At 42.9% G+C, this 8,043-nt stretch overlaps 2 protein-coding genes across 2 annotated transcripts in view; both read left to right on the top strand.

Moving 5' to 3' along the window:
* Positions 1–900: 900 nt before the first annotated feature.
* LOC146219504 (stonustoxin subunit beta-like) overlaps positions 901–8,043 on the top strand; it is a 29,137-nt gene continuing 21,994 nt past the window's right edge. Inside the window, exons 1-3 of the mRNA XM_084695074.1 lie at positions 901–989; positions 1,113–1,236; positions 3,664–3,693. Coding sequence (XP_084551200.1) covers positions 901–989; positions 1,113–1,236; positions 3,664–3,693 — 243 coding nt within the window. The remainder of the gene's footprint in view (positions 990–1,112; positions 1,237–3,663; positions 3,694–8,043) is intronic.
* On the top strand, positions 2,990–5,383 carry LOC146219506 (NLR family CARD domain-containing protein 3-like). Its single transcript, XM_084695062.1, has 2 exons — positions 2,990–3,172; positions 3,460–5,383. The coding sequence occupies exons 1-2, from the start codon at positions 2,992–2,994 to the stop codon at positions 5,247–5,249; spliced, it is 1,971 nt and encodes a 656-aa protein (XP_084551188.1). The 5' UTR covers positions 2,990–2,991; the 3' UTR covers positions 5,250–5,383.

Below are 8,043 nucleotides of genomic sequence, written 5' to 3'. Positions count from 1 at the left end.
GTAATTTATAGTATTTGCATAACTTCAACCAGCTTTTTCTCAGTAGCAATGGAATAAAATACAGGGGATATATTTCTGTTTCAATTCACAATATGAACAGCTGTTCACTTTGACTTTAGCCAATAAATTAGGTTTTGAACATAGTGTTATCTGTTCTGACATACAGTGTTAAAGCATTGGTAAATTGGTCCGTAAAAATCGATTGTTTTGGTCTTGATGGAGTTTGTGTGTAAAAGAAGTTCAAGCATTTAAAATTTGTGTTTACTCTATGTATTTTGTGTCAAAGCAACAAGAAATGTGTTAATTGTATAGCCAACACAGGCGGATGTTGTGCTTACTGTGTCAAGAGTTTAGAAAACTTGTTAAAGGTATTGAAAAAACTGTCATAGCGATTGAAAAAAACTATAATTAACCAGCCATGCTGTTGTTGGTCATTTATCAAGTTATTCTAAATACCGTAATTACAATAACATTGTTCTAATCCTGTACATTACATAAACATAGAGCATCATACATTCACAGACACACATCATACGTTACTGATCCATCAAGGTTTTCTAAGAGGAAGTGATTTAGTGCTCAGTACAGCTGATGGTGCAGTGTGATGGAGTGGAGCTTGTCGTCTTTCTTCTCTGTTGTCTTCTGTTGTCTTATGTCACTATGAGGTAAATGACTGAGGAACTGAATACATTTTAACTGACTTGTTTACATCATAGTGGTGTGTTATAAATGAGGGTATAAAGTTAGTTGTGCTTCCTCTCGAGGTAACAGTCTGATAGGGTTGGATTCAAACTGTTGTTTGTTTACAGGTCTCCAGGTCTGGCTTCAAAATCCTTCTAATCTGACCCTGAAGAGAGAAGTTCTGACTTTAAGACAGAGGAAGGGGGCACTTCCTCCAAAATGAGTCTCTATGGGGAGAGAGAGGAGGGGGTTCTTGCCTCTAAAATGAGTCTAGCTGGGGAACATGACATGGACACCAAAGCTAAGAGGTAAGATGAGAACCCATAACTGTTCATGACTGTTCTCCATCTCAGAGCTCAGCAGTGATATCATGACATCATTGCTAGTCAAAATAAAGGAGAGACTGAAGGTCTGTCTTTGTTGTGTTGAAGCCCAATCCAGCAGGAGAGACCAGCCTCACCTGTACCCAGCTGTGTGTCAATGAAGAGTGACAGGTCTATGGATCCACCTCCCAACTTCAGTGACGGAGGAGGACCTTCTAATGAGGAAGGGTATGTACTGACCTCTGCTGGTTTTTAATGTTAAGGTGATGAATATTTGGAAGTATAATGCAATCAGTAGATTCAGGATCATCATCAGGGGCGGTTTTAGGCACGGGCACACCGGGCAGCCGCCCGGGGCGGCATTTTTTCATGTCACGTGGGGGGCGCACGAGCATAAAAAAAAAAAAAAGAAATCTCTGCGCGGTTTTCTCTTATCTATCATTTCAGTTTGTGGAGAATTGGCATATTGGTGCCCCCTTCAGGCAGCTGCAGGGTGGGGGTGGGGACACAAAACATCAGACACATCAACCCCTTTGACCTCCTCCTGTGTTTGATCAGTGAGAGACAGGACCCCGACCTACCAGTCCACTGTGCTGCTTCAATGTTCAACTTTACCTGACATTAACACAGAGAAACAACACAACAAACTATCCTTAAACATACAATTATGCGTGGATACCGTTTGGTCATTCTATATTTTTGCAGAACAATAACTCAAAGCTGCTCTCTTTAATTCAGTAGAGACTCAAGGGACCTCCAGGATAAGCCTGTGAGTGTGTTAGATAATTACAACCTCTCAATTTACAATACTTGACATACAATGTCAATACTGTTTAATATCTTAACATGCAATGAAAAGAGATCAGTGACTGTTTGACAAACATAACCTCCCCCTCCCTACACACACATTCACACATACACAAATGTATGGTCACCCTGGTCATAACTTCCATGCACACGCACACACACACACACACACACACACACACACACACACACACACACACACACACACAGCATAACAGTCAGAGTCAAAGCCCTGCAGGTACCAGGCCTGGTATGAGCACAGACCGGGCGGGGCTCAGCCCACTTAGACTGGTTGAGACCAGAAGGTCTTAAACTCCTGGGTGGAGGAGTGCTGCAGTGTCTAAAGCAGGCTGCTAGCAAACATGCAGCCCTGTGTGAGGTGGACCCTGATGTCATTCTTCAGTGTCTGGTGTAAACCAGAATCAGTCATAATAAAATGGTGTATGTCTCCATACATATTTATTAACAAACAAACAATTGAACACACAAACAACCATCATTAACACACAAACATTACAGACAATACACATAACAATCTGCAGATCGGCTCAAACACAGAGAGGGTCTAAAGTCATCACCTGTCTCTTACATTTAATTCATCAGACCATAGCACAAAACCATCTGGCCATGAAACATATGATCAGAGTACACGTGCATCTAAAAGCACCAAAATACCTCAACAGATTCTGATGCCCAACACATCTTCAGCTGCAACATTTAAAGGAGTGGTATTTAATTTGTCAAACGTATGGTTTAAGGAAATTATCGATCACTCAGACAGCTAGTAAACAGGAAACCCCCTCATGGAAAGGAATGAATCAGTGCCATCTAGTGGTATAGAAGATAGTTTACTCTGAATCGCTCTTAAACAGTGTGTCTGTGTGTTTGCATGACTGTAGACAGTTCAGTATTTTAGTCTTAGATATTTAGCCCATGTGGTTCATATGTTGTCATCTCTTGTCCACAGAGATCAACAGAAGTCAGACCAGAGTCACCATGACGACTTGTCTTCTATATTCACAGTAAGTTTTCTGATCATTTAAAGTACAAACAAGACATAATCATTTTAATCTGATTGTACTACTGTGTATAGAGTTCCTGGTTCCTCTGATATCTTCCCTCTCTGTTTCAGGTGCTTGAGGAGACTGTCATCATGTTTGTGAAGGAAGAGCTGAAGAGGATGAAGAGGATTATGAGTTCAGATTTCCCAGAAGGCTTAGAGAGTCAGAGGGAGGACCAGGAAGTGGTGGACCCTGAATATCAGAAGCAGGAGAGCAGTGCCAGAAAGGGAGCTCTGAAGATCACACTGCACGTCCTGAGGAACATGAACCAGAAGGAGCTGGCTGACACTCTGGAGAAAAGTAAGAGACTCCATATTTAGTCTTAGTTGACTGACTGATGGATTATGATGAAGGTTAGATATATGAAGAAAGTTATGAGTCGTACATAGTACCCAATGTTCCTATTATCTGGTTCTATGCATGAGTATACTAAGCTGTTTCATTATTGCACCTGAAAAATGATCATATAGTTGAAATATGTTTAGGAATGTATATTAGGGACATATTGTCAGTTGATATTTTTCTATTTTTGTGAATAATCAAAACTAAGTTTAACAGAAAAACACTTAAAATGTGTGTTTTTTCAGATGAGCGTGCTGAGATTTGTCAACAGAAACTTAAATCAAAACTGAAAAATAAGTTTCAGACTGTCTTTGAGGGAATAGCTCGACAAGGAAACCCAACTCTACTCAATCAAATCTACACAGATCTCTACATCACAGAAGGTGAGAGTGGAGAGATTAATAAAGAACATGAGGTGAGACAGATTGAGACAGCATCCCGCAAATCAGCAAGATCAGAGACCTTCAGACCCATCACATGCAACAACATCTTTAAACCCTCAGTTGGACGAGACACACCTATCAGAATTGTTCTGACAAAAGGAGTTGCTGGGATTGGAAAAACTGTCTCTGTGCAGAAGTTCATCACGGACTGGGCTGAGGGACTAGCCAATCAGGAAATCCAGTTCATCTTTCCTCTGCCGTTTCGAGAGCTGAATCTGTTGAAGGAAAAAGAGTTCAGTCTGATGGAACTTGTCCATCACTTTTTCTCAGAAACCAGACAATTAGGAATCTCCAGCTATGACAAGTACAAAGTTCTGTTTGTCTTTGATGGTCTGGATGAGTGTCGACTGCCCTTGGCCTTCAAAAAGAACAAGAGCTGGTGTGATGTCACAGAGTCCACCTTAGTGGATGTGCTGCTGACCAACCTGATCAGAGGAAACCTGCTTCCCTCTGCTCTCATCTGGATCACCACTCGACCTGCAGCAGCCAATCAGATCCCTTCTGAGTGTGTTAATCTGGTGACAGAGGTACGAGGGTTCAATGACCCACAGAAGGATGAGTACATCATGAAGAGATGCAGTGATGAGATCCTGGCCAGGAGAATCATCTCACACATCAAGGCATCAAGGACTCTCCACATCATGTGCCACATTCCAGTCTTCTCCCTAATGTGTGTGACAGTCCTGGAGCACATGCTGAGAACAGAGAAGAAAGAGAAGATGCCCAAGACCCTGACTGAGATGTACACAGCCTTCCTGGTGTTACAGACCAAACAGAAGAAGGTGAAGTATCATGGGAAAACTGAGACAGATCCACACTGGGATGAAGACAGCATTAAGAGCATTCGGTCACTGGGAAAACTGGCCTTCCAACAGCTGGACAAAGGCAACCTGATTTTCTATGAGAAAGACCTGACAGAGTGTGGCATTGATGTCCATGATGCCTCAGTGTACTCAGGAGTGTTCACACAGATCTTCAGACAGGATGGTAAAGTCTTCCATGAGAAGGTGTTCTGCTTTGTCCATCTGAGCTTTCAGGAATTTCTGGCTGCTGTGTTTGTGTTTCTCTCATTCATCAACGAGAATAAGAATCTGATGTCTCAGTCCACCTCAGACACATCTGACATCCACCTCTACAAGACTGCTGTGGACAAGGCCTTGCAGAGTGAGAATGGACACCTGGACCTTTTCCTCCGCTTCTTCCTGGGCCTCTCAATGGAGTCCAATCAGTCTGACTTACGAGGCCTACTGACTCAGACAAGAAGCAACACACAGAACCATGAGGAAACAGTCAAGTACATCAAGGAGAAGATCAGAGAGGAGTCCTCTCCAGAGAGATGCATGAATCTGTTCCACTGTCTGAATGAACTGAATGATCATTCTCTGGTGGAGGAGATCCAGCAGTACCTGAGCTCAGGAAGTCTCTCCAGTGAGGAGCTCTCATCGACACAGTGGTCAGCTCTGTTCTTTGTGTTGCTGACTTCAGAAGAGAAGATGGACGTGTTTGACCTGAAGATATACTCCAGATCAGAGGAAGGTCTTCTGAGGCTGCTGCCAGTGGTCAAAGACTCCAAAACTGCTCTGTATGTATAAAGCTATTTTAATTATGATATGATTTAGGACATATTGTGATGTGATATTTGATTATTGTATGATCCTATTGTACAAACTATGACTCTGATGATGTGTCATGTTCTCCTCATGTCATGTAGGCTGAATGACTGTAACCTCTCAGAACGGTGCTGTGAAGCGCTGGCCTCAGCTCTCCCCTCCTCAGAGCTTACAGAGCTGGACTTGAGTGACAACAACCTGGGGGATTCAGGCATGAAGTTGCTCTCTGCTGGACTGGGGAATCCACTCTGCAAACTGGAGACATCGAGGTCTGTATTTATGTTCAACATGAGACAATTTATAGCAAAGTCATAATAGCACAATGTCTTTGTATGGTTGATTTCAGACAGTATAATTTATTCTCAATTTGGGTATAAACATCATGCCAAGTGATCAGTGAGATGTAGTTTGATAACTGTTCGATGGTATTCTGCATATCTGAGTTGTAACGAGTGGCTATTTGAGTTGTTGTTGCCTTTCTATCATCTCAAACCAGTCTGCCCATTCTCCTCTGACCTCTGACATCAAGGCATTTTGGTCCACACAACTGCCGCTCACTGGATATTTTCTCTTTTTGGACCATTTTCTGTGAACCCTAGAGATGGTTGGGCCTGAAAACCCAGTAAAACAGGCGGAAACAGAATCTCAGACAGTTCCATCGAGTGAATTCCAGTTCACAAAGTACTTCTGTTCTGTCCGTGTTCGGCAACATAAGTGCAGACTTTTCATCTCACCATACGACCCAGCATGAATGGATCTACGTGTTTACTTCATCTCCAAAGAATATATTAATGTAAATAAACAAGTTAAGAAATAATGTCACTTTAACTGTTTTCAAAAGACATTGGTTAATTAACATAAAATAAGGCCCAAACTAAGCAATGGGTCTTGACAAGTTCTAATCAATTATGGCGTATCTGTTCTTTGACAACCCTGTGGATGAGGGTGTTCAGATTATACAAAGAGTGTTTATCCCACCAGCCCTACGGGTCTTCAGAGACAAAGTATTGCTTCCCTGACCAGTATTTGTGGAAGAGGTATAGGTTCAGCAGGCCCAGCATAGTTAACTAGATAGATTTTATTGTCATTCCTAAAAAAGATATATAGAAAATCACTTTAGCCTTCAGTGGATGCATACGCGAACGTTTGTTGTTAGAAGATAAACTGTCTCTGGATAAAGCCATACAGATTGCTAATCAAGTGGAATCAGCTGCACACAATGCAAGTGAACTCTCAAACAGTGGAGTGCTGCTGAGGGAGATGAATACACTGCCAAAGAAGGGACAAAAACGTCCGAGCAGCACAGGTAACTCAAGAAAATGTCAAACTAATTCTAAATGCACACAAAAATGTTACCAATGTGACTTGGATAAGCACCTGGCAAACTCCACAAAATGCCCTGCCGCAAACAACATATGCAAATCATGTGGAAAGACTGGACATTTTGTTACAGTGTGCCGCTCAGGTCAAAAACATGAGGTGAGGGAGGTGGTTATTCGCAAGCTGATGGTGTTATTTCTAAAAGATACTGTCCCAAAAGATAAGAAAATAATGTGCACTGTACAATTAGGCATATCACCTAATATGCAGCCATTCCAGATGATAGTGGATACTGGATCATCAGTGTCATTGATGCCTGCTGAGGTCTATGAGAACCCTTGAAACAAACAGACATTCCAGTGGTGACGTACTCGAGACAGAGAATCCCAGTATTTTGGCAAATGGATACATGATGGATGTTTTGCTCCAGCCTCATTTTACGTTGTAGAATCAGGTTCACCACTGCTCAGGTTAGACTTAATCCAGGCACTGAAAATGGTCATTGTGGGAGACAGAGTAAAACTCAGATCAGAACAGACAGTGAGAGAAATAGCAGTTCCACCCTTGCCTGCCCCTACAGCTTCACCTCTACCTACCATGGGCTGTGTGAAAAACTTTGCGTTGCAGAAAGTGAAAGTAAGAGATGATGTGAAACCTATGCAGCAGAAGTAGAGGAGGCTGCCCTTCTCTGTCAGGAATGCTGTTTCTGCTTAAATAAAACTTCTGCTAGACGCTGACATCATCGAGAAGATAGACCCTTCTCCCTGGGTGTCGCCAATTGTTGTGACTCAACGAAAGAGCTCAACAAGAATACGGATGTGTACGGACCTCAGGGAGTCCAACAAGGTGGTGGTAACTGATTGTTACCTCATTCCTCACATGGAAGAGCTCTTCTCAGAACTCAGGGGAGAAACCATGTTCTCCACCATCGACCTCACAAATGCTGACAACCAGGTTCCTCTACATGAGGACAGCAGAGAGCTGACTGCCTTCATAACCCATGAGGGGCTTTTCAGATACAAGCGAGTTTGCTCTGGACTAGCATCTGTGCCATCAGCATTTCAGGAAAATGAAGTCCATAGTGCTGCAAGGTTTACCTGGAGTTCAGGCGTATCTTGATGACACCCAGTGATGACGCGTCTCTCAGGTCCTTCCTTGGCCTGATAGCGTGGTACTCCAACTTCATAGAGAACTGCCCTGTCGTCATGGAGCCAATGAGACATGAACTCTGTGGTGCTACATTTACATGGACCGGGGAGGCACAGAAAAGCTTCCAGCGGGTAAAACTACTTAGAACTGACAGTTCAGCACTTGCTCTGTTTGACCCCTCTCTGCCCACCATTGTGTCCACAGACGCCTCAGACTATGTCATAGGTGGTGTACTTACGCAGCTACATCCAGACAACTCTGAAAGAACCGGGGCTTTTGCTTCTGTCACTACTGTCTGAACCAGTAT

This window comes from Hypomesus nipponensis, chromosome 28, assembly GCF_054491055.1.
Source record: "Hypomesus nipponensis isolate SF chromosome 28, ASM5449105v1, whole genome shotgun sequence".
Classification (NCBI taxonomy): Eukaryota; Metazoa; Chordata; class Actinopteri; order Osmeriformes; family Osmeridae; genus Hypomesus; species Hypomesus nipponensis.
This window is presented reverse-complemented; position numbering and strand designations above follow the sequence as displayed.